Source organism: Trichomycterus rosablanca, chromosome 14 (genome assembly GCF_030014385.1).
Source record: "Trichomycterus rosablanca isolate fTriRos1 chromosome 14, fTriRos1.hap1, whole genome shotgun sequence".
Taxonomy (NCBI): Eukaryota; Metazoa; Chordata; class Actinopteri; order Siluriformes; family Trichomycteridae; genus Trichomycterus; species Trichomycterus rosablanca.
In genome coordinates, this window is record NC_086001.1 from 12,852,431 (window position 1) to 12,878,211 (window position 25,781).

The 25,781-nt window shown below is 40.4% G+C and overlaps 1 protein-coding gene and 1 pseudogene across 1 annotated transcript; one reads left to right on the top strand and one right to left on the bottom strand.

Annotated features, from left to right (window-relative positions):
* LOC134327132 (lutropin-choriogonadotropic hormone receptor-like) overlaps nt 1-2,567 on the top strand; it is a 41,232-nt pseudogene extending 38,665 nt beyond the window's left edge.
* A 1,580-nt stretch (nt 2,568-4,147) lies between these two features.
* gtf2a1l (general transcription factor IIA, 1-like) lies at nt 4,148-25,064 on the bottom strand. Its single transcript, XM_063008549.1, has 9 exons — nt 24,834-25,064; nt 24,592-24,693; nt 21,202-21,322; nt 18,580-18,632; nt 18,124-18,217; nt 15,927-16,426; nt 9,650-9,925; nt 5,668-5,757; nt 4,148-4,598 (listed from the first exon to the last, which is right to left on the bottom strand). Exons 1-9 carry the CDS (start codon nt 24,855-24,857, stop codon nt 4,491-4,493), a joined length of 1,368 nt encoding a protein of 455 aa, XP_062864619.1. The 5' UTR covers nt 24,858-25,064; the 3' UTR covers nt 4,148-4,490.
* Nucleotides 25,065-25,781: the final 717 nt, after the last annotated feature.

Here is a 25,781-nt window from a genome sequence, read left to right on the forward strand (position 1 = left end):
TACACACATTTCCTTACACACATTTCCTTACAAAAAATGTCTAAATTAGTAGCTTGACAATTTATGACTAATTTAGCTTTGACCCAAGTAGTGCAACAATAAGGCATTTTTCCTCATCAATAAAAGATTGTGAGTACCACCAATGGCATAGCCATCCATAACCAGAAGTAGCCAGAAGACAACTGGCATAACTGGCCTAACTAAATTTAACACTGTTCTAAACTACACTGAAAATACTTGCACTTACACCGATCAGCCATAACATTATGCCCACCTCTTTGTTTCTACACTCAATGTCCATTTTATCAGCTCCACTTACCATATAGAAGCACTTTGTAGTTCTACAATTACTGACTGTAGTCCATCTGTTTCTCTACATACTTTTTAGCCTGCTTTCACCCAAGAGTAGGTATTATTTATTATAGGTATCATTCTCAGCACTGAAGTGATACTGACATGGTGGTGGTTTGTTAGTGTTTGTTGTGCTGGTATGAGTGGATAAGACACAGCAGCGCTGCTGGAGTTTTTAAACACCTCACTGTCACTGTCTGAACTGAGAATAGTCCACCAACCAAAAATATCCAACCTACAGCGCCCCGTGGGTAGCGTCCTGTGACCACTGATGAAGGTCTAGAAGATGACCAACTCAAACAGCAGCAATAGATGAGTGACTGTCTCTGACTTTACATCTACAAGGTGGACCAACTAAGTAGGAGTGTCTAATATAGAGTGGACAGTGTGTGGACACAGTATTTAAAAACTACAGCAGCGTTGCTGTGTCTGATCCACTTATACCAGCACAACACACACTAACACACCACCACGACATGGTGTAACTGTAACTACAGTGCTGAGAATGATCCACCAGCTAAATAATACCTGCTCTGTAGTGGTCCTGTGGGGTTCCTGACCATTAAAGAACAGGGTGAAAGCAGGTTAAAAAGGTATGTAGAGAAATAGATTACAGTCAGTAATTGTAGAACTACATAATGGTTTTAATGTTATGGCTGATCGGTGTATATTAGTAATAATTATTAAAAAGCATTCCCGCAAATGGTTAAAAAAGCTACAAAATCCCAAGAGGCACAGAAAAAAGACCTAGAAGGGCCACAAGTGGTTCAGAAAGCATCACTTCAATCAATTCTGTTAAAATAAATAGATTGAAGATTAAGCATACCAATCCTTTAATCCCTAATATCTAATGGACACATCTTTCTCTGCAGGGACCAATCAGGAGAAGATCTGTCAGACTTCTACGACATCAACTTTCACTACCCCGATTTGGATTTGTGTGCAAGTAGCAGCTTATTGAAGTGCACTCCAGAACCTGATGCCTTCAACCCCTGCGAGGACTTGCTGGGTCATACCGTACTACGAACTGTGACATGGATTGTGACTGTTTTTGCCATCGGTGGCAACCTGGCAGTGCTGCTCGTCATACTTCTGAGCCACCAGAAGCTGAGCGTCTCCAGGTTTCTGATGTGCAACCTGGCCTTCGCTGACCTGTGCATGGGCTTTTATTTGCTGCTTATTGCTTTGGCAGACTACCGCTCACTTCAGGAATACTACAACCACGCTATGGACTGGCAGACGGGACTAGGATGTGGAGTAGCGGGGTTCCTGACGGTCTTTTCCAGCGAGCTTTCCGTCTTCACTCTAAGCATGATTACTTTAGAGCGCTGGCACACCATCACCCATGCCATGCAGATGAGCAGGAGACTGAGGCTACGCCATGTGGTCATTATGATGGTGGCTGGCTGGGGGTTTTCCCTTCTAATAGCTCTGCTTCCTGTGTTCGGCATCAGTAGCTACACCAAGGTTAGCATTTGTCTTCCGATGGACATTGAGACACCAGTTTCACAAGGTTATGTGGTAACAGTGCTGGTCTTAAACGTAGCAGCGTTTTTAATGGTGTGTTCCAGTTACGCAGGGATTTACTTAAGCGTGCGAAACCCCAATGTGCCAACACGTCACGGAGACACCAGGATGGCCAAGCGAATGGCTGTGCTCATATTTACAGACTTCTTATGTATGGCACCCATCTCATTCTTTGCCATCTCCGCTGCCCTAAGGATGCCTTTAATTACGGTCTCGCAATCCAAAATCCTTCTGATTATTTTCTATCCCATAAACTCACTGTGCAACCCATTCCTGTACACCATATTCACAAGAGCCTTTCGCAGGGACATGTTTCAGCTATTAAGCCGCTGCGGCTGCTGTCACACACGGGCAGAGTTCTACAGGTCACAGGGTCTTTCAGGAATTACCTTGACTTCAAGGAACAAGGGCTCAAGGACATCTAACCCATACCAGTTTTATGCATATCACATCAAACTACAGGGATGGTTTTTCAGTAAGGCAGCAACATGAGCTTTATATAAACTACTAATTTATAATTTTTTTACTACAGCTGGTTCCTGTATTTACTGCACATAATGTACATACTTGAAATATACTGTAAATACTCTTTACTGACTTGTATTTAATGTGTATGTGTACCATGCACCAATTTAAATAAAATAATGTTCTTAACTACATCTTCTTTAATAAAGTTCAACTTGGTTGTAGCATTTTACTTCTTGAATTAAAACCACCTCCTTGTTTCTACACTCACTGTCCATTTTATCAGCTCCACTTACCATATAGAAGCACTTTGTAGTTCTACAATTACTGACTAGTCCATCTGTTTCTCTGCATGCTTCGTTAGCCCCCTTTCATACTGTTCCTCAATGGTCAGGACTCAGGTATGAGTGGATCAGACACAGTAATGCCGATGAAGTTTTTAAACACCTCACTGTCACTGCTGGACTGAGAATAGTCCACCAACCAAAAATATCCAGCCAACAGTGTCCCATAGGCAGCGTCCTGTGACCACTGATGAAGATCTAGAAGATGACCAACTAAAACAGCAGCAATAGATGAGTGATCGTCTCTGACTTTACATCTACAAGGTGGACCAACTACGTAGAAGTGTCTAATAGAGTGGACACGGTATTTAAAAACTCCAGCAGCGCTGCTGTGTCTGATCCACTCATACCAGCACAACACACACTAACACAACACCACCATGTCAGTGTCACTGCAGTGCTGAGAATCATCCACCACCCAAATAATACCTGCTCTGTAGTGGTCCTGGGAGAGTCCTGACCATTGAAGAACAGGGTGAAAGCAGGTTAAAAAGGTATGTAAAGAAACAGATGGACTACAGTCAGTAATTGTAGAACTACAAAGTGCATCTATAAGTGGAGCTGATAAAATGGACAGTGAGTTTAGAAACAAGGAGGTGGTTTTAATGTTATGGCTGATTAGTGTATGTAGCCCTGTCTTTCAGAATTTATCACCAGTTATCCATGGTAACTTCGGCAGCAAGTGAACACTGTTATTATTCATTAGTTTTATTTTGGGCATTAAGGTAAACCATAGATATATTTTAATTAGATGTTACATGTTTTTTTCCTATTTCAACAAAGGTACAGCTAGTAAAAAAGCTGTCTTACTGCCTATATGGCAGCTGCCTAAGTAGAGAGTATTCTAATAAGTCATCGACTCATAAGTGCGGTTATTCGAACGCACTACTTAGACAGTGATTCCATCAGTTTTCGCTTACTAAGCGAACACAGTTAGAATCTTGCCATTCAAACCAATGGGATGGGGTGGCACAACGCGCTAGCATGTCAACTAACATCTCCCTCTGTGTACTGAAAACGGTTACATTCACTGACAAGCCCAAAGTTGCAAATAAATACACTTGTGCAAGTTTATACAAATTAAAAATCAATAATAATTTATTTACGTTTGAAAATAAGTTGTGCCGCACTGAATGCTGGGATTGCCATCACCATTAAGGCAGCATCGGATGCTCCCTCGTTATTCTGTCAAAATACCATTCAAATTTAAGGTGCCTTACTAGACAGCATTTTAAGGCATCTAAGTATTCAAACAGCCTCATTCTCGGGAGTACGCAGGATGACGTAAAAAGCTGTCTATGCGGAGAGCTCACTAGGTTTTCGAACACACCCCAAGTGTCAAATTGCTTACAACATGTTAAATGCAATATCATTCACCAGCCAATCTATATAACTAGCTTAGCTTCAGCTCAAGGTCTCTCTCAACAGAGAAAATGCTGGCAAATAAAGACAAACAAGAGTTTTATCTGCTGGGTTTCATTTAACAGTGAGAAGAAACAAGAAACAAGAAATCAACATGTAAGCCCTTTAGACTATCTCCAACAGTGAGAGGACATCTTTCTATCTACTTCTTAACATAAATACGACAAAAGTGTCATTACATTCACAAATCAAGATCAGTTCTTCTAGTTTATAGTCTGCAAGCTTTTCCATCTGAACTTAATTTAATCGAATTATTGAAATAACTTAGAATTAAATATTAGCAGAACACAATAAGAAACAAAAGTTATCAAGAACCAACCAGTGAGTTGGGTAATGGGTAAATCAGTTTTCCTTCCCCGTGTGTTCAGGTTATTTTGCATCTCACCACTCAGCTTCGCCGACAGCCTTGGAGAAAACATAGTCCTTACCACTGTAGCACATGACTCCATCCTTCAGGTAAAACTTCCATCTGTTCTTACTACGATGAATCTGTCACAAGAGCATTTTTATTTATTCAGTAAGCTACATAATACGGTTTACTTGTATCTGATTAGTTTCTCAAATGTGAGCATTACTAGTTGGGGATTCAGTGATAGAGAACCTATTGATAAAAAAAAGCTAAGAGATTTAAGCCAATGTTGAGTCTTTAACAAAGCCCAAAACCCTTAGTTTAGGGTTGGGCAGTAAGATGATACATTCGGTATACCATCTTTGATTCCTCATACGGTATAGATTTTTCATACACCACCATACCGTAGCATAGATAATTTGAACGGCTGTAGGATTCAAAAGGCAGCAAATCATATAATAATGTTCGCCACTAAAAACACTGTGAAGCGCCGTGCAGATTAAGTAGTTAGCCAGTTAGCGTTAGCATGACAGATGAGAGAGGTTTTCTCAATATGGTGAAAAAAAATTAACAAAACAGATGGAAGATGAAGAGAGCGAGACCAAATATGCATGGGAAGAACCTGCCAAAGAAATTAGACGTGTCGGCAGTTTAGAACAGACTAAAACACTATACTGTACGATTTGTCGAGCCACGACTGTTGCAAACAACGACATGATGAACGCAGTAACAATCCACATATGCAAGGACACGATTCCTCTATAGACAGTCGAGAAAGAAGTTTTTAGAGCGATAATTAAAACAGTGGATTCCAGGTATGTCAACGTTACTTTTCGTTCACTTTTCTACAACAGGCCTGTGGTCAAGTTGTACAGTGGAGTTTGCAAACGTGGTTCTATTTGTTAAAGGGAGAGGTAAGGGTAATTGTACATGCTTAAATATTAAATAAACAATAAAAATTTTATTTATTGCAACTGTTTCACGTGTACTTATTCCATCATATTGTCATTTTGTGGGGCCAAGCAAACCTTATAGTACTTAAAACCTTCATTATATAGATGGTGAAATTAAAACTTTTTATATTCTATGTACTTATGACAGTAGAATCAGTCACAGACATATAAAAAGTCCCAGTTATACAAAACATACTGTGATATACCGTGAAATCATATTTTAAAAAAATACAGCAATACAAATTTTAGCTCTTACCTTATCATACTGACAAACAATGACATTCTCTGTGTCGAAGATCTCTGGAATGTCCTGCTCACTCACATCATCACCAGAGTTTAGTGGATCCTAGACCAGACAAACATATTTTTTAATACAAAGCAAAAGAATTTATCAGCCATCCTAGTGGTGACTGAAGTAACTCTGTATCACAGAAACAGTGTATATTACAATGTTGTGTGTGGATGTGGATGTGCCTGTTAATTACAATCTGATAGTGTTTAGTCGCGGTCCTGTGCTGCTTTCCAATTTTTCCCAAAATGGAAATACCCATGCCCATAAAGACATCAGTCATGACAAATCTGATGTAAAGTCCTGCAACCATTTGGAATAAACTGGAATGTTGAATAAGAGCTAACCTTTTTGTCTGACATAATTGCCCAAATGAGCACAAATACACTGCACACACACTTTCTCAGGAGAGAAGAGGGTATTGAAGGTGCAAAAAGGGGACAAGTCTATTATTAATTCCCATCGTTTTAAAATGGCATGTCCAACAAGCTGATAGTCAGACGTCCACATACTTTCAGCCATATAGTGTATGTAGTGCTGTTAACTGGCAAAGATGGTCTTCTTCTGTGCAACAAGTAGAAAACACAAAGCAAAGATTCTGAGAGCATGCTTCAATACACAATATTTCCAGATCCTCGATGCTCCCAGGTTATGTGGACCTTTCTACAAATCATTAACAGCTTTTTTAATAGGGCGCAGGTCAAACTTGTAAATACATGTCCTATTCCAGATGCCTGTTTTTAAGTATTGATTGATTCGTAGAATTTAAACCCCCTGCCTGATTAACAAAAATTAATTAAATTATTTTATAATTTATGTCACATTATACCCTAGTTAAAGAGGATGTCATGTTTCACTGGGTGTGCCTGAACACTTGAGGGAAAAGGGGGTGTTGGGGCAATAATTGTGACACATACACCGATGAGGCATAACATTATGACCACCTTCCTAATATTGTGTTGGTCCCCATTTTGCTGCCAAAACACCCATGACCCATCGACTCCACTAGACCCCTGAAGGTGTGCTGTGGTCTCTGCCACCAAGATGTTAGCAGCAGATCCTTTAACTCCTATAAGTTGCGAGGTGGAGCCTCCATGGATCGAACTTGTTTGTCCAGCACATCCCACAGATCAGAATCAGAATCAGCTTTATTCGCTGATTTACACACACAAGGAATTTGTTTCCGGCTGTTGTTAGCTCTCTACAATTTACAAACAATACAATATACAGACAAGACTATATGTGGACAATGTACAAATGTACATGTTCAGCAGAATTTGCATATGTACAGAAAATATAAAAATAACATAAGATAAATAGTAAAGTAAGGTAAGGTGCAGTTACAGTATTATACAGCATGTATAAAGTGCAGTGTGGCATGTAAACAACAACAGTAAACAGTAGTTCAGTTTTAGTTATTAATGAGTTTGATGGCATTTGGAAAAAAAACTGTTAGAGTGTCTGTTTGATTTTGTGTGCAGGGCTCTGTAGCGCCTGCCAGAGGGTAGGAGGGTAAAAAGTTCGTGACCAGGGTGTGAGAAGTCTGTGATAATTTTTTCTGCCGGTTTCTGTGGCAGACCGTGTTTCTTCTCGATGCTCGATTGGATTGAGATCTGGGGGATTTGGAGGCCAGGTCAACACCTCAAACTCGTTGATGTGCTCCTCAAACCATTCCTGAACCATTTTTGCTTTGGGGCAGGGTGCATTATCCTGCTGAAAGAGGCCACAGCCATCAGGGAATACCGTCTCCATGAAAGGGTGAACATGGTCTGCACAATGCTTAGGTAGGAGGTACGTGTCAAAGTAACATCCACATGGATGGCAGGACCCCCAGGTTTCCCAGCAGAACATTGCCCAAAGCATCACACTGCCTCCGCTGGCTTGCCTTCTTCCCATAGTGCATCCTGGTGCAATGTTTTCACCAAGTAAGCGACGCACACACACCCGGCCATCCACGTGATGTCTTAATCCTAGAGACAATTTAGAGCAGACAATTCACTGTATATGTTTCTGTAATGTACAGTGGGGTCAAAAAGTATTTAGTCAGCCACTGATTGTGCAAGTTCTCCTACTTAGAAAGATGAGAGAGGTCTGTAATTTTCGTAGGATTTTTAAAGAATTTATTTGTAAATTATGGTGGAAAATAAGTATTTGGTCAATAACAAACAAGCAAGATTTCTGGCTCTCACAGACCTGTAACTTATTCTTTAAGAAGCTCTTCTGTCCTCCACTCGTTACCTGTATTAATGGCACCTGTTTGACCTCGTTATCTGTATAAAAGACACCTGTCCACAGTCTCAAACAGTCAGACTCCAAACTCAACCATGGCCAAGACCAAAGAGCTGTCGAAGGACACCAGGAAGAAAATTGTAGACCTGCACCAGGCTGGGAAGAGTGAATCTACAATAGGCAAGCAGGTTGGTGTGAATAAATCAACTGTGGGAGCAATTGTAAGAAAATGGAAGACATACAAGACCATTGATAAGCTCCCTTGGGGTCAAGATCTCATCCCGTGGGGTCAAAATGATCATGAGAACGGTGAGCAAAAATCCCAGAACTACACGGAGGGACCTGATAAATGACCTGCAGAGAGCTGGGACCAAAGTAACAAAGGCTACCATCAGTATACACACTACGCCGAGAGGGACTCCAATCCTGCAGTGCCAGGCGTGTCCCCCTGCTTAAGCCAGTACATGTCCAGGCCCGTCTGAAGTTTGCCAGAGAGCATATGGATGATCCAGAAGAGGATTGGGAGAATATCATGTGGTCAGATGAAACCAAAATGGAACTTTTTGGTAAAAACTCAACTCGTCGTGTTTGGAGGAAGAAGAAAAACCCAAGAACACCATACCTGCTGTGAAGCATGGGGGTGGAAACATCATGCTTTGGGGCTATTTTTCTGCAAAGGGGGCAGGATGACTGATCCGTGTTAAGGGAAGAATGAACAGGGCCATGTATCGTGAGATTTTAAGCCAAAACCTCCTTCCATCAGTGAGAGCATTGAAGATGGAACGTGGCTGGGTCTTCCAGCATGACAATGATCCCAAACACACTGCTCGGGCAATGAAGGAGTGGCTCCGTAAAAAGCATTTCAAGGTCCTGGAGTGGCCTAGCCAGTCTCCAGACCTCAACCCCATAGAAAATTTGTGGAGGGAGTTGAAAGTCCTTGTTGCCCAGTGACAGCCCCAAAACATCACTGCTCTAGAGGAGATCTGCATGGAGGAATGGGCCAAAATACCAGCTACAGTGTGTGCAAACCTGGTGAAGACTTACAGGAAACGTTTGACCTCTGTCATTGCCAACAAAGGTTATGTTACAAAGTATTGAGTTGAACTTTTGTTATTGACCAAATACTTATTTTCCACCATAATTTACAAATAAATTCTTTAAAAATCCTACAATGTGATTTCCTGGATTTTTTTTTCCTCATTTTGTCTCTCATAGTTGAAGTGTAGCTATGATGAAAATTACAGACCTCTCTCATCTTTCTAAGTAGGAGAACCTGCACAATCAGTGGCTGACTAAATACTTTTTGGCCCCACTGTATGTGGAAACCACAGAACCTGGTGAAAACCCACCGTCTTACAGTTACCCGAGACGGGGATCAAACCCAGGTCCCATTGACCAATGCTGCTGTATGCCACCCTTGTCCCAGCTGCACCACTGATCTCATATCTTTCCACTGAACTTTAGCTTGTCAAATATATTCATAGTCATGAAATTGTAGAGTGATGTGGAAGAAAAAGCCATAAACAAAAATGACTGTGACCGTGGTTTTAAATGAGGCTGCTCTGTAAGAACATTCTTTGTCCTTTCACACACTGTACAAGAAGATACAAAAAAAACATGTGTATGGTGGGATGGGTGACACCAGACACATTTCACAATACGAAACTAAAAGGAACTATTAGTGCCAAATGTTCTGCTTCAGCGTTTTTATCTCGTTTACCTCCTCTTCCTCCTCCACTAGCTCAGGCTCATCACTATCGCTGCTAGAGCGGCTGTTGGCATCGCTGCTTCCCCCGGTATTGCGCAGTGCCTTCAGAGCCTCTGCGTTGATAATGCCAAAGAATTCATTTTCTCCTACAGCTCCCTGATCTTCCTCATCCAGCTCCTGTTCTTGTTCCCCTTCACCCTGCTCTGAGCTGCTGTCGCACGTCCCATCAAGCTGCGGTATGTCGGCCAGCTCGTTGAAGTTGTAGTCCCTCAGGAGGTCCATCTCCAGCTGAGGAAAAATATGTTTTAGTCAGATTTTATAAGGCTGAGTTCAGTCAGTTCAGTAAAAAACTGTGACACACTGGCATGTAAGTCTCTTACTCATTGGTGACTATCAGAAAGACCAGAGAATGCAGGCGGTCAAGCTGGACAAAGCAAATTAATGTTTAATGGCCAACTGAGATTAAAAGAGCTTTTGGTGATTTATCTGTATGTTATCTTTTAATATGGGGCTGTTTTCTTTCAAAGGTCCTGGGGAAAACATCAAGTACCATTCATTCATTCATTCATTCATTCACTTATCCAATTAGGGTGGGGTGGGGGGTGCTGGAGCCTATCCCAGCTTTTCAATGGGCGCATGGCACACTTGTAACACCCTGGACAGGGCGCCAGTCCATCACAGGGCAGACACACGTACACACACACACACACACACACACACACACACACACACACACACACACCCACTCACCTATAGGGCAATTCAGTGTCTCCAATTAACCTGACTGCATGTTTTTGGACTGTGGGAGGAAACCGGAGCTCCCGGAGGAAACCCACGCAGACACGGGGAGAACATGCAAACTCCACACAGAAAGGACACAGACCCCCCCCCACCTGGAGATCGAATCCAGGACCTTCTTGCTGTGAGGCGACAGTGCTACCCACCTAGCCACCGTGCCGCCCGCATCAAGTACCAGCAAATACTAATCCAAAAAATAAACATATAAACTTTCCTTCAGTTTGCATCCTTGGCCTTTACACACTGAAATTCTTCCAGATTCCTTGAATCGTTTAATGATATTATGCACTGTAGAGGGAAAAATATGCAAATCCCTTCCAATCTTTCTTTGAGGTAAATTGTTTTTAAACATTTCAATAATTTTCTCACACATTTGTTGACAAACTGGAGATCCTCTGATCATCAAAGACTCTGCCTTTCCTGGATGCTGCTTTTGTACCAAACCATGATTACAATCACCTGTTGACATCACCTGTTTAAAATCGCATCATTATTTAGTTTTTTCACCTCATTACTAGCTCTAAATTGCCCCCGTCTCAACTTTTTTTGGAATGTGTTGCAGGCCTGAAATGCAGGAATGGATGTTTATTAATAAATAAAATAAAGTTGAGCAGATAAAACATGAAATATCTCAGGTTCATCCTGTCTGCAATCGAATAAAAGTCAAAGTAAATGTAAGGAGCACTGCATTTCTATTTTATTTTCCATACTGTCCCAACTTTTTTTTCAATTAAAGGGGTACCATTAATTGTGGCACACATTGATTTAAGAACGATACTTGAATTGATCTCAAATCACTGTCCCTTCAAAACAGAAATCAAGAATAATAGTCTTAAAATGCTGCACCTCATGATACTCAGGCCATAAATCTCCTAGTCCAGGATTACTCCTGCATACCTCTGACGTACAACAAACAGCACAACAGTGGTTCTTACATTTACATTGACTTTTATTTAATTACAGACAGTATAAACTCAAGATACTTTATGTTTTGTCTGGTCAACTTCGTTTGTTCAATTTCATTTCTTAATATGCATCCATTCATGTATTTCACATTCCAAAACAGTTGGAACAGGGGCAATTTAGGGCTAGAAATGAGGAAAAATAAATAAATAAATAAAGATACGATTCAAAACAGGTGTCGTCAACAGGTTATTGTAATCATGATTTGGTTCAAAAGCAGTATCCCCATAAGGCTGAGTCTTTAAGAAGTAAAGATGGGCAGAGGATCTTCAATTTGTCAACAAATGTACAAGAAAATTATCCCTCTACAGTGCATAATATCATTTCAAGCAATCTGGAGAAATGGATAAGGGGCAAGGGCGCAAGCCTAAGCTAAACACCCCTGTAAGAAACACTGTATTGTTTTATTTGCATTTTGCACACTGTCCCTACTTTTTCTGATTTGGGGTTGTAGTTGGCACAATAAACCAAGCAGGCAATGGCTTAATTTGGCTATATAGTGCACTAGACTGGAAGTTAGGCCTACTGTACATTAATCAGCCATAACATTAAAACCACCTCCTTGTTTCTACACTCACTGTCCATTTTATCAGCTCCACTTACCATAAAGAAGCACTTTGTAGTTCTACAATTACTAACTGTAGTCCATCTGTTTCTCTGCATGCTTTGTTAGCCTGCTTTCACCTTGTTCTTCAATGGTCAGGACCCCCACAGGACCACCACATGGCAAGTATTATTTAAGTGGTAAATCATTCTCAGCACTGCAGTGACACCGACATGGTGGTGATGTGTTAGTGTGTGTTGTGCTGGTATGAGTCCACTCACTGTCCACTCTATTAGACACTCCTTCCTAGTTGGTCCACCTTGTAGATGTAAAGTCAGACACGATCACTCATCTATTGCTGCTGTTTGAGTTGGTCATGTTTGAGATCTTCATCAGTGGTCACAGGATGCTGCCCACGTGGCGCTGTTGGCTGGACATATTTTTGGTTGGTGGACTATTCTCAGTCCAGCAGTGACAGTGAGGTGTTTAAAAACTCCAGCAGCACTGCTGTCTTATACCAGCACAACACACACTAACACACCACCACCATGTCAGTGTCACTGCAGTGCTGAGAATGATCCACCACCCAAATAATACCTGCTCTGTGGTGATCCTGTGGGGGTCCTGACCATTGAAGAACAGCATGAAAGGGGGCTAACAAAGCATGCAGAGAAACAAATGGACTACAGTCAGTAATTGTAGAACTACAAAGTGGAGCTGATAAAATGGACAGTGAGTGTAGAAACAAGGAGGTGTTTTTAATGTTATGGTTGATCGGTGTACAGTGTATCACAAAAGTGAGTACACCCCTCACATTTCTGCAAATATTTCATTATATCTTTTCATGGGACAACACTATAGACATGAAACTTGGATATAGCTTAGAGTAGTCAGTGTACAGCTTGTATAGCAGTGTAGATTTACTGTCTTCTGAAAATAACTCAACACACAGCCATTAATGTCTAAATAGCTGGCAACATAAGTGAGTACACCCCACAGTGAACATGTCCAAATTGTGCCCAAATGTGTCGTTGTCCCTCCCTGGTGTCATGTGTCAAGGTCCCAGGTGTAAATGGGGAGCAGGGCTGTTAAATTTGGTGTTTTGGGTACAATTCTCTCATACTGGCCACTGGATATTCAACATGGCACCTCATGGCAAAGAACTCTCTGAGGATGTGAGAAATAGAATTGTTGCTCTCCACAAAGATGGCCTGGGCTATAAGAAGATTGCTAACACCCTGAAACTGAGCTACAGCATGGTGGCCAAGGTCATACAGCGTTTTCCAGGACAGGTTCCACTCGGAACAGGCTTCGCCAGGGTCGACCAAAGCAGTTGAGTCCACGTGTTCGGCGTCATATCCAGAGGTTGGCTTTAAAAAATAGACACGAGTGCTGCCAGCATTGCCGCAGAGGTTGAAGACGTGGGAGGTCAGCCTGTCAGTGCTCAGACCATACGCCGCACAATGCATCAACTCGGTCTGCATGGTCGTCATCCCAGAAGGAAGCTGACGCACAAGAAAGCCCGCAAACAGTTTGCTGAAGACAAGCAGTCCAAGAACATGGATTACTGGAATGCCCTGTGGTCTGACGAGACCAAGATAAACTTGTTTGGCTCAGATGGTGTCCAGCATGTGTGGCGGCGCCCTGGTGAGAAGTACCAAGACAACTGTATCTTGCCTACAGTCAAGCATGGTGGTGGTAGCATCATGGTCTTGGGCTGCATGAGGTTTGCTGGCACTGGGGAGCTGCAGTTCATTGAGGGAAACATGAATTCCAACATGTACTGTGACATTCTGAAACAGAGCATGATCCCCTCCCTTCGAAAACTGGGCCTCATGGCAGTTTTCCAACAGGATAACGACCCCAAACACAACCTCCAAGATGACAACTGCCTTGCTGAGGAAGCTGAAGGTAAAGGTGATGGACTAAACCCAATTGAGCACCTGTGGCACATCCTCAAGTGGAAGGTGGAGGAGTTCAAGGTGTCTAACATCCACCAGCTCCGTGATGTCATCATGGAGGAGTGGAAGAGGATTCCAGTAGCAACCTGTGCAGCTCTGGTGAATTCCATGCCCAGGAGGGTTAAGGCAGTGCTGGATAATAATGGTGGTCACACAAAATATTGACACTTTGGGCACAATTTGGACATGTTCACTGTGGGGTGTACTCACTTATGTTGCCAGCCATTTAGACATTAATGGCTGTGTGTTGAGTTATTTTCAGAAGACAGTAAATCTACACTGCTATACAAGTTGTACACTGACTACTCTAAGTTATATCCAAGTTTTATTTCTATAGTGTTGTCCCATGAAAAGATATAATAAAATATTTGCAGAAATGTGAGGGGTGTACTCACTTTTGTGATACACTGTATATAGTGCATGGAAGCAGAAAAATCATTATTTATTATACTCACTAGACAGCATTAAACAATCTGAAGATTTAGACTTCTGTAATAAGAAAGAAGAGGAACTAACTGCCTGTGGTAATTGCAAAAACGTAACAGATGCAGAACATAAAGACTGGGTGGAAAAGTATTTCTTTTGTTTTAATTCTTATAGATCTTAGCGCAGCCTTTGACACTGTCAACCATACTATCTTGTTGGATCGCCTACAGTATGTCGTTGGAATTAAGGGTACTGCACTGAGGTGGTTTGCTTCCTATTTGGAAAGCAGAACCTTTTCTGTTAAGATGGGTCAGTTTTCCTCCCCTTCAGCGCCTGTTACATGTGGAGTACCCCAAGGCTCTATATTGGGTCCTGTTTTGTTTTTATTATATATGCTCCCCCTTGGGTCCATCTTTCAGAAGTATAAAATTCCTTATCACTGTTACGCAGATGATACCCAGTTTTATCTCCCACTAAAACCAGGAGATAATGGTTCTCCGAGCCTCATTTCTGATTGCTTGAGAGATATTAACAGTTGGATGTCTAGGAACTTTCTTAATTTAAACCAAGACAAAACCGATATTAGTGTTTTTGGAAATCCTAATTCGGGAAGGGCCATAGCTAACGATCTGGGGCCATTAGCATCGTATGTAAATAGCCATGTAAAAAATCTGGGTGTCATTTTTGATCCCGCTCTTAAGTTTGAGAAACAAGTTAATGCTGTTGTGTAAGCTAGTTTCTTTCAACTTAGGAACATTGCTAAAATGAAAAGTATCCTTTCTTTTAATGATTTGAAAACAGTAGTTCATGCTTTTATTTCCTCACGTATTGATTGCTGCAATTCACTGTACTTGGGAATCGGTCAGTCAAGCTTGTCACGTCTACAGCTGGTCCAAAATGCAGCTGCGAGGCTCCTGACCGGTACCAAGAAAAGGGAGAGCATTACCCCATACTTGAGTCATTGCATTGGTTACCAGTAAAATATAGAATAGAATTTAAAGTTCTATTATTTGTTTTTAAGGCTTTACACGGCTTGGCTCCGAGCTATATCGCTGACCTTATCTGTGTTCACTCCACTCCACGAGCTCTACGATCCTCTAACCAGCTGCTCTTAGCTATTCCACATTCTCAAACAAGGTTCAAGGGTGACAGGGCCTTTTCTATAACTGCCCCAAGACTCTGGAACAGTCTTCCACTTTTCATAAAGGAGTCCCACACAATAGATGCCTTTAAGTCAAATTTAAAAACTTATTTGTTTTCTTTGGCATTTGAGTCTTCTTAATGAATAAGTTTTTAATATTTGTTGGGTTGTCATAGCCATCTTTGTTTTAGTGGTTTTATTTGATTTATATGTTGGTGCGTATGTAAGTTATTTTGTATGTATGTTAATGATTTGTTAAATGTTATATGCATAGTTGAGTGGTATTTATACTTGATTTTAATGTACAGCACTTTGGTTGACACACGTTGTCTTTTAAATGTGCTATAGAAATAAAGGTGACTTGACTTGAGTTTAAATTGAAGAACAAAAAGTACGCCTGAACCACTACGCAGCACAATGTACATTGTAGAAATCATGTTCTAATTACAACACTACCTTGATTGCACCATTAGGAGTTCCTTCCAGGTCTGGCAGAAAATTACTCAGTGTATCCTCTGTGTTGATCATGTCTGCTGTAGCTTTCTGCTCAGCTTTAACAGCATTCTCCAGCATCTGCTCAGCAGACAAAGATGTGGGTGTGCTCATGTCCAATGGCTGCAGGTTAAAGTCAATACCGTCTAGAGTAAACTCGCCCGGGGTTTCAGGTGAGGGCTGGGGTTTAGGCTCAGGGGTGACGGGGACTGAAGAACTTTGAGGGACCTGTGAAGACTGGGGCTGCAGGATCTGGCTCTGATGCTGTGGGTGTAGTAGTGGTTTTGGAGCTTGAGGAAAGGCTAAATTTTGGGAGCACAGAGGGGGCACCTGAGCAGGAACATTCTGAACAACATTGGGTAAATTTCTTTGCTCCACTTGGGGCGGGTTGGCTTGAGAAGGAATGCGCTGGCACCCCGGGGCCTGGGTCACCATTACAGGAACGTTGACTTTGTAAAAATGACCTGTGGTAATCAAAGAAGAGGACTGTGTAAGTGATGTGCACTGGTTTACAAAAGTATACATAGTGTACCAATAACATATAAACATTTATAAGTGTATGTGCATCTTTTACACTCACTTATTTGTGAAACTGCCAATTATATCTATTATATATATTATAAATATTAAGTTATTTGGAACAAGAAAAGCCTTTAGAATTGAAAAAACTATTCCTATAATGCTTAGCCTTAGCTATTTTTGTATATTATGGCTAATCCTAGAACTGCTAATATTAGAATATTACAATACTGGGTACAATGGGAGAAAATAACAGTCAATGCCACTTAACTAGCTTAATTAACAGCTTTATTAATACCTTTAGCTGAACACTTCTTCACAAAGCTCAACATTTGGGACTGTTTGTAAAATGCAATAAAAACAGGAATCTGTGATTTGTTAATTCTCTTTAAGCTTTATTCAATTCAACAAAAAAGAGACTTACACTGATCAGCCATAACATTAAAACCACCTTGTTTCTACACTCACTGTCCATTTTATCATCTCCACTTACCATATAAGAGCACTTTGTAGTTCTACAATTACTGACTGTAGTCCATCTGTTTCTGTCAGCCCCCTTTCATGCTGTTCTCCAATAGCCAGGACCCCACAGGACCCCCACAGAGCAGGTATTATTTAGGTGGTGGATCATTCTCAGCACTGAAGTGACACTGACATGGTGGTGGTGTGTTAGTGTGTGTTGTGCTGGTATGAGTGGATAAGACACAGCAGCGCTGATGGAGTTTTTAAACACCTCATTGTCCCTGCTGGACTGAGAATAGTCCACCAACCAAAAATATATCCAGCCAACAGCGCCCTGTGGGCAGCGTCCTGTGACCACTGATAAAGGTCTAGAAGATGACCAACTCAAACAGCAGCAATAGATGAGCGATCGTCTCTGACTTTACATCTACAAAGTGGACCAACTAGGTAGGAGTGTCTAATAGAGTGGACAGTGAGTGGACACGGTATTTAAAAACTCCAGCAGCGGTGCTGTGTCTGATCCACTCATACCAGTACAACACATACTAACACACCACCACCATGTCAGTGTCACTGCAGTGCTGAGAATGATCCAACACCTAAATAATACCTGCTCTGTGGTGGTCCTGTGGGGGTCCTGACCATTGAAGAACAGGGTAAAAGCAGGTTTTTGGTCTTTCTGAGATGAGCTCTGGCCCAGAGAATACAACTGTTTTCTGCAAAGAACTCATGTTCGGCTTTCTCTTTGCATAAATAGAGTTTCAGGTTGCATTACTTTCATGCAGCGTCAAGCAAATTCATCAGTGCTTTTCGGCTAGGCCCTGCACAGACTTAAACTTAACTGGGCTCCAATTCACTCACAAAAGTGGTGAGTCATGACCCATCTATGCTAGCAAAGACTGAGCCTTTGGTGGATCCACATTTATTGTAGTCAGTAATTGTAGAACTACGAAGTGCTTTTATATAGTAAGTGGAGCTGATAAAATGGACAATGTGTGTAGAAACAAGGAGGTGGTTTTAATGTCATGATTGATCTGTGTATATACTTACAACAGTAAAAGCACGCTTTCTAAAAATCATGAATGTTCAAGGCCTTTAGAAGATGTTTCAAGTGGCTAGCCAATGTAAAAAAAAAAACAGCAGAGGGCGCCAAAAGTTGAGCATGAGTAATGGGTCTCACCTGAGGCAGTCTGTAGGGTCACTCCTGCAGGGATCTGAACAGGATAGGTCACTCCAGGTGGAAGGGAAAATGTGGCAATCAAGCCAGAGCTGCCCTGAAAGAAAAGGAAAAAAAACCTTATCCTTTCCTGATTATCATAAGGTGAAGCCTAGCGTCATACCACCCACTTCCCTTGAGGTTTGGATTTTCTCTCTGACCTTGGGAGAGACTACTGTTCTATGTAATATGTTCAGTCAAACTAGTCTACATTATGTGGACACAAAAAGTCAACAGCTGTAGTAAATCATAAACTATCATGATCTAGTGTGTACTTTTACTTTTACTGAGACATCTGAGATCTGACTGTGTCTGACTAGTTCAAACTGAGGTAGCAATTTCTGTATCAGGCACTGTGTGTCTTAAACAAATAGGACTTAAATAATTAGGAAGAAGAACCAAGAGTTAAAACAGACTTACTGCTTTTGATGTGATGTTCTGTGCATGCTGCCTGGCTGGAAATGCAACCGGAGCTGAGAATAAAAAAACACTTTTTTACTGCCCAGTTAGATCTGAATAAAAAAATTAAAAAACTGTCCAAATTAAAGCTGATTATGCTTTTAAAAGGTAAAAATAGCCACAGCCATTGCTAACAGGTTGATAAAATCGAACATATAGCCAACCAATCTATATATATACACAGGTATATATATGTATATATTCTGATGTGCAATGAACAGGGATTTTTTTGTACCATGTACCATGCAATAGCATACAATAATATATATATATATTTTTTTTTTATTTATGCATTTTCTCCCATTTTCTCCCGATTTTGCATAGCCAATTAGTCTTCCGCTGCTGGGGATCCCAGTTGCGTTCGAGGAGAGTATACAGTGTATCACAAAAGTGAGTACACCCCTCACATTTCTGCAGATATTGAAGTATATCTTTTCATGGGACAACACTGACAAAATGACACTTTGACACAATGAAAAGTAGTCTGTGTGCAGCTTATATAACAGTGTAAATTTATTCTTCCCTCAAAATAACTCAATATACAGCCATTAATGTCTAAACCACCGGCAACAAAAGTGAGTACACCCCTTAGTGAAAGTTCCTGAAGTGTCAATATTTTGTGTGGCCACCATTATTTCCCAGAACTGCCTTAACTCTCCTGGGCATGGAGTTTACCAGAGCTTCACAGGTTGCCACTGGAATGCTTTTCCACTCCTCCATGACGACATCACGGAGCTGGCGGATATTCGAGACTTTGCGCTCCTCCACCTTCCGCTTGAGGATGCCCCAAAGATGTTCTATTGGGTTTAGGTCTGGAGACATGCTTGGCCAGTCCATCACCTTTACCCTCAGCCTCTTCAATAAAGCAGTGGTCGTCTTAGAGGTGTGTTTGGGGTCATTATCATGCTGGAACACTGCCCTGCGACCCAGTTTCCGGAGGGAGGGGATCATGCTCTGCTTCAGTATTTCACAGTACATATTGGAGTTCATGTGTCCCTCAATGAAATGTAACTCCCCAACACCTGCTGCACTCATGCAGCCCCAGACCATGGCATTCCCACCACCATGCTTGACTGTAGGCATGACACACTTATCTTTGTACTCCTCACCTGATTGCCGCCGCCACAAATTAATCTTGGTCTCATCAGACCATAGGACATGGTTCCAGTAATCCATGTCCTTTGTTGACATGTCTTCAGCAAACTGTTTGCGGGCTTTCTTGAGTAGAGACTTCAGAAGAGGCTTCCTTCTGGGATGACAGCCATGCAGACCAATTTGATGTAGTGTGCGGCGTATGGTCTGAGCACTGACAGGCTGACCCCCCACCTTTTCAATCTCTGCAGCAATGCTGACAGCACTCCTGCGCCTATCTTTCAAAGACAGCAGTTGGATGTGACGCTGAGCACGTGCACTCAGCTTCTTTGGACGACCAACGCGAGGTCTGTTCTGAGTGGACCCTGCTCTTTTAAAACGCTGGATGATCTTGGCCACTGTACTGCAGCTCAGTTTCAGGGTATTGGCAATCTTCTTGTAGCCTTGGCCATCTTCATGTAGCGCAACAATTCGTCTTTTAAGATCCTCAGAGAGTTCTTTGCCATGAGGTGCCTTGTAAGAACTTTCAGTGACCAGTATGAGAGAGTGTGAGAGCTGTACTACTAAATTGAACACACCTGCTCCCTATGCACACCTGAGACCTAGTAACACTAACAAATCACATGACATTTTGGAGGGAAAATGACAAGCAGTGCTCAATTTGGACATTTAGGGGTGTAGTCTCTTAGGGGTGTACTCACTTTTGTTGCCGGTGGTTTAGACATTAATGGCTGTATATTGAGTTATTTTGAGGGAAGAATAAATTTACACTGTTATATAAGCTGCACACAGACTACTTTTCATTGTGTCAAAGTGTCATTTTGTCAGTGTTGTCCCATGTAAAGATATACTTAAATATCTGCAGAAATGTGAGGGGTGTACTCACTTTTGTGATACACTGTATTTGTCTGCTCCACGCCCCTTTCAACGGCTCATCCACTTCTGCACAGGCGCCACCGTCTGCTAACCAGGGTCCTTACACAGCGTTTTTTGAAGACCCACCCACTTAGTACAGTCTTTTCCCACCCAGCAGACTCGATGGCCAATTTTGTCTTCTGCAGGCACTGCCAATTGCACTAGCGGAACCAAAATTCGAACCAAGCTGTTCAGAATCTCAGCGCTGGTGTGCCAGTGGAATATCCCGCTGCAACACAATAATATTCTACAGAATTCTACCTCAGAACACAAAGCAAAACAGATGGTTTGACAAGTTTGATGTAAAAAAACATTGACAGGACTGGACTGTAGAGGACTGTCACCTCCACCCTGTCTAACAATGCTTTGAGATCATTCGGAAGCCCAACTCTATGCAGACTTTGTGACCGACCTCAAAAACGCTTTCATAAGTCAATGGAAGTGAATCCCAGCAGAATTTTTAGAAGTCTTTAGGAAAACTACCCATGGCGTTTAATATGATGTTGGTGTGTGAACTAGTTTATTGCTGGAAGTTAATGTGATCGTGTATTTAAATCTATGTGTAATTTAACATACCTGTGGGTTTCTGAAGAGCTTGAGAATAATTTGCAGGAAGCTGAAGAACAAAATTGGACGGATTGATGTCTTTTGAAAAGCCTTCCACCGCTTTGGACTGCAAAACCTTAGACTCCCAAAGCTAGTAAAAGGAAATATGAGGTTTAGTCCATTTAAAACATATTATTTTGTTCAATATGACATTATACAAGTACAAAATTATACATAACTGACAATGCTAATCACAAAGTGGCTGTTGCTTAAACAACCGCCTTTGAGCCCATAGCAATTTAAAGCCCACTTAACTGTGGACACCACATGTTTAATTTACAGCTGACCTTGTTTTTGGTGGTTCTGACCATTCAGACATTTTTTTCAGCATAATACCTTGGTTTATATCTTACCAAAAACTACTGTTCCTTGCTTCTACTTTCTAATAGGCACAAAGAAGTCATCAGCATTAGTCAATTATAATTGCTAACAAAAAAAAAACGAAGTTAAAGACCTTATAGAATATAGAATAGCTGCACGAAATACCAAAACTGCAATAACCAACAGTTTCAATCAGAAATATTCAAAGAAAATAACACTCGTTTTTGTCAGTTGAATGATTTAGCAAATGAACCAAGGAATCAATGATGTAGCATTGTAGAGTAGCAGAATATGTTGTTACTACTGCCATGCCACACTTGCCACATTTATCTCCTACATAATACTGCTGATCTTAAGACCAACTGCTAGTCTGTATGACCTAAAGTTGGGTTACAACATGATTGAACCACTGAGAACTCAACCAAATCCCTTAACTTGCTGTAGCTGTTAAGTTTTTAATAATCATCATTCAAAGATTTAAGTGTTTAAGGTGTGTTGCAACCATGGTGAAAACCAAGAAACTGTCACAAAAGCTGAGAGAGAAGATAATTTCATTACACCAAAACAGCAATGGGTATAAAAAGATTTTTTCAAGACCTAGAACAGTATTACAGACACCATACGGAGCATTGTTCCAAAGTTTTAAACTTATGGGGTGGCAGCAAACCTTAGGTCTTAGTAACCTCATCAAGACTGTGGAGAAAAAAACCCTGTGTTACTTCTAAGGACATACAGAACGACCCAGTGAAAACTGGAACAAATGGGTCAGTGGAAACCATTAGATTACATAACAACCAATGACTGCATTACAGGACTCAGCAACGCATGCCACTCTTGACCACAAAAGCGAATTAGATAGGCCTACAGAGTTCTGGGAAACAGTTCTACAACATGACAAATCAATACCGCAACTGTTTGGCCATATGGATCAGGTGCAAGAAAGGCAAAACTTATGACTACAAGAATACTATCCCCATGGTCAAAAATGGAGGTGTTGGTGATGATGTTGGGATAATTTTCTGCTGCAGTAACTGGCAATCATGAACATGTGACTGTATTCACAGAAATGTCAAGGCATTTTATAGAAGGAATATTATGCCTTTGGGTGAAACTGAACCTTTGCAAAAAACTAGACTTCACATTAAGACAATCATCCCAAACACACTTCCAAGTCAATTAAGGCTTTAAGGAATCTGTCCTGGAATATCCTGGTGTGGCTTTCTCCAGATTTAAAAACCATAACAAATCTTTGGTGGGATTTGAAGAAAGCTGTTGAAGTACAAAAGCTATCAAACGTCAATGAGCTGGAAGCTTTTGCACAAGAAGAATTGGTCAAGATTCAACAAGAGAGGTGGTGGCCAAAATTACTTATTTGAGATTATCAACACGAGAATGCTTCACAAAGTACTAACAGACTAATACACATTTATGCTTGTTTAATATTTTCATTCAATTCTATTTAAATCACCATAATAACTTTTAAGTTGATAGGTGTTGGATATTTCTGATTGCAACTGTACATGTATTGTGGGATTATACTTACTATAATAAATCATAAACACATAGTTTCTTCAGTGTAAATATAATGCTTACCATTTTAAGGCTTATCATGGTGATAAAAACAACAACAACATAATCCTGTTAACTTTAACACTGTTATACCTTCCACTCTTAAAGATCTTAAAATGAAAATCTGTACAGATATTACCCTTGGTTGTTTTTGTTTTTTTTACCTTATTAAACCACTCTTATTGATTTATCGAATGCACAAACCAGGGTGTGCACAAAATTTTAGGAGCACATAATATTTTTATTTTAAGCAGATTATAACACATAAGGTCAGCATTCTGGCTTTAGAACAACTTAAACCCTTTTTTTGAATAATGGCATAAAATTCCAGAGAGATTTGTCCTGGAATGTTGGAGCATTTTTTACAAGGAAAGTGGGAGCATCATCAGACAAATGATTTGGTGTCTGCAACACAGCATACACCTGAAATGGCACCATGTGTTGGCAGTTTTATCGTTTTTAATGGGAGCACTTCTGTAAGTCGCTCTGGATAAGAATGTCTGCTAAATGCTGAAAATGTAAATGTAAAATGTTTCTGAATGGCAGGCCCATAGTTTGTTTAGACTTGCAGAAGTAATTATATTGTGTGGTGGATTTTGTGGCAGTGTTGGTTTTCTGACATTTAGCAGCTATCCAATAAAGTGTTTTATTTTTTCAATCATCCAGACTTAACACATCTAGAGAAAATTAAGACCATTTGCACATATAACTTATTGTGTGGATATATGAAAAGCATTTTTTGAAAACCTGTAGCATCTATTGCTGTTTTGTAACTACATTAAAGTGTATATAAACTTCTGACTTAAGTTAAATTCTAAATAACCAAAAGAAAATAAAACTTTGTGATATAGTTTTATAGTTTCTTTAATAATAAAAGGTAACAATAATTATGTTGAACCAGATAATGAGTTCTGCATTAACAGCAGCAGTCTGTGTGTTAATCTCATCATTATTTATCTTTGGTTCCTCAGAGTAAGGATGACCATGATGGCATCAATTATTTAACTTGAGTACAGTTGATGAAGACTAAATCTGGGAATCTGAAAGGTGGTAACACAACCTACTGCAGGGCAGCACACACTCATTCACTTACACTTATGGTCAATTTAGAACAGCCAATCCATCTAACCGCATGATGCTACTCGGATACAAGAGGAACATCCCAAACTCTATACAGACAGTGATTAAACATTGTGCAGCATTAAACTAGTGGCAGTAACAACTGCAAACCTTTCTAAAACCAGATACACAAACCTAGCTGAGCTAGTTAAATGTCTAAATCTAAATTCAACGACAATGTCAAAAAGAGTAAACAATGAAATCAAACTTGTAAACAAAAACATTTGACTCCTCATTCCCAGTGCAGACTCAGATAATTTGTATTGATTCTTTTTGAGTAGCCTTGTCAAAACAAATATGTGTATATTAGATTCTCTAAACTATTATTTATGTTTTTTTATTAGAACTTACCTGTCTGAGCTCGTCTAGTACACTCTCCTCCACTCCCTCATCCAGAAACATCTCTCTTACATTCTCAATCACATCGTCAATAATGGACAGATACAGTTTAGGCTGAGGGAAATAAACACCATATTTATTTTAGCTGCACTGAGACAAACTCAACATAAAGTGTAGTTTTTATACTTGGGATTCATTTCAACTTTACTAATAAACAGACGACCATTAAAAGCACTTTGTGTTTATTCACTTACTAGACTGTTTGAATTTGAAAGCATGTTGACGTCGGTTGATGTTCATTTGCTACTCCAGTATAAACAAACAGTATGAATCAAATCCAGTAAGGGTGTCAGGTGCCGAACAGGTCAATTTTACACAGCTGTTTTGTGCTTTAACCAATAACACAATTCTTTTATTTATACGAACTGGTTTTGATGGCCTACTTAGCAGCTCACCAACATTTAACACTTCATAATACAAAGTTAGCAGTCGATACTCATTGAATCGAATCTCCGACTCAAAATAACCGATTCCGGAATTGTGAGTCGACTCCATAACTTTAGAGTCGTTAAGGTGCATAACGAGATGGTTTAAACAACACGTTTTACATACTATTTACAACACTATTTACATAGTCTTATTTGTGGGTATAATAAATCAAAATGTTTAAACACATGTAATCATTAGGAACGAATTTACAAGTTCATGTAGATTAATTGGAAAAATGTCAAAATGTCACATGATATAATAGATAATGCAAAAACCCAGGGGGTCTGAATACTTTCTAAATCCTTCACTAAAAAGGTCACAGGTTTTACTATCAATATCTACCTGTTTGAGTAAAATACACATTTTTGATTCTACAAATATTGTCATTTAAAGTATTAGTAGAAATTACAACTGGTCAAAATAGAAAATGAAGCAGTGTTTTCAAACCCCCAATAAGCAAAATAAAGAAGTTCATATATAGAACACAATACTAATTTGTCACTTAGAAAGAACAAGACTAATTGTCAATCACAGCTTTCTTGAGCCTTGGCATGCTATCCATTAGATAAGCAGGTTGCTTTTGGGCAACTTTATGCCACTCCTGGTTTAAAAAGCAGTTTAGCTTTGTTTGATGGCTTGTGACCTTTCATCTTTATCTTGTTCACATTCCAGAGGTTTTCACTGGGGTTCAGGTCTGGAGATTAAGCTGGCCA